The sequence below is a fragment of the Asparagus officinalis genome, chromosome 7, assembly GCF_001876935.1.
Source record: "Asparagus officinalis chromosome 7, Aspof.V1, whole genome shotgun sequence".
In the NCBI taxonomy this organism is placed as follows: Eukaryota; Viridiplantae; Streptophyta; class Magnoliopsida; order Asparagales; family Asparagaceae; genus Asparagus; species Asparagus officinalis.
The window spans coordinates 67,365,939-67,367,415 of record NC_033800.1 but is presented as its reverse complement, the minus strand read 5'-3'; the positions used below and the strand labels follow the sequence as shown (position 1 = coordinate 67,367,415).

Here is a 1,477-nt window from a genome sequence, read left to right as displayed (position 1 = left end):
ATATAATACAATATATATATATATATATTATATTTTATATATATATATTAAATTTTATATATATATATATAGATGTATTATATTAAATATTATATTATTATAATATTATATATAATATATTAATCTTATATTATAAGCATTAATACATCAATATCCAACCCACATCCTTTCTCAAGTGTAGAATTTCACAAATGCCTAAATATAATAGTTTTTAATATTTTGGGATTTGATATCCCAAAATTGGTTTTGAAACAAACAAAGTTATCGATTTCTAAAACCTTATATCCCAAAAAAAAGATGGAAACAAGAGAGAGGATTTCACAAATCCTAATAAAATATTATTGTTTTATAATTTAGGGATTCAATATCCCAAAAAAAAAGTGAAACAAACAAAGTTATGGATTTTTAAAACCACAAAAAAACACTTTTTACATCCCAAAACTATCATATCCCAAAAAAAAAAGCAAAACAAACACCCCCTTATTATATCCCAATTCCCAAGTCTCACTCTTTCTCTCTCCTGCTCACAGATCAAATCGCAGTCCGCGGTAAATTCATTTCGCTCACCAAAATTTTGGCGCTTTGATTTCTTGATCTTTCGCTAGTAATTACCCCTAATTTTTACTATCTTATCTATTTTTCTAGATTCTTTTTAGATCGCGGTGGTGAGAGCTACACAGAAATGGTTGAGGTTGCCTCGCTGTTCTCTCTCTGTATCAAATCAATCTCAGCTCAAATTATTAATGGTAAATCTCATTACTTAATCATTCATAGAGGTTAAATATGCTTCGAATGCTATTTCCTGGGTCCGATTTTAATTGTATTTTCAACTTAAAAAAAAAAATTGGTTGCAGGATGTGATGGGGCTGAGGAATTGTTCGAGCTGCCATCGCATTTTCTCGATGGATTTCTTGATGGATTATTGATGGAGCTCCCTCCATTAGCTTTGCAGAAATTGCATGAACTGTTAGTTAATTTTTCCTTTTTAATTGCAAATTTTTTGGATTAATGAAAAGTTTCTAGTATGCTGGCGACTTTATAGATGCTGTACAAAACGAGAGTGTCTTAAAGTTATCACATTTTGACTAATTTTGAGTTGATAGTGAATGGTGAGAGATATAGTGTTAAATTCATTGGTGATATTTGTCAAAGGTCCCTTCCATTGTAGTAAACCTACAAGCTGCGGAGAGGGTTTGGGGGTTATATTTTTGTACTCTTAACATGTTCTATGGCTACCTTAACCTGGAACCACACAGCCATATCAATTTTTAAAAATCAATTTTCTTAAATGCATGGTTGTTAGGATTTCTAGACTTGGGTTGCTCTGATGTCACATCAAAGGTCCCATTAACTACGCTGAAACTCCAAAGTTGCGTAAGGTTTGAGGGGTATAATTCTAGATATACTCGATCAATCTTCCTTAATTTTGAAGTACTGAGTTTTTGATATGATTATATGTTGGATTAGCAGCAGTGCA

General features: G+C 31.0%; 1 protein-coding gene across 1 annotated transcript in view; it reads left to right on the top strand.

Moving 5' to 3' along the window:
• Positions 466–1,477, top strand: part of LOC109847283 — a 1,666-nt gene continuing 654 nt past the window's right edge. The window contains exons 1-3 of the mRNA XM_020416521.1: positions 466–548; positions 646–746; positions 855–966. Coding sequence (XP_020272110.1) covers positions 683–746; positions 855–966 — 176 coding nt within the window. The 5' untranslated portion in view covers positions 466–548; positions 646–682. The remainder of the gene's footprint in view (positions 549–645; positions 747–854; positions 967–1,477) is intronic.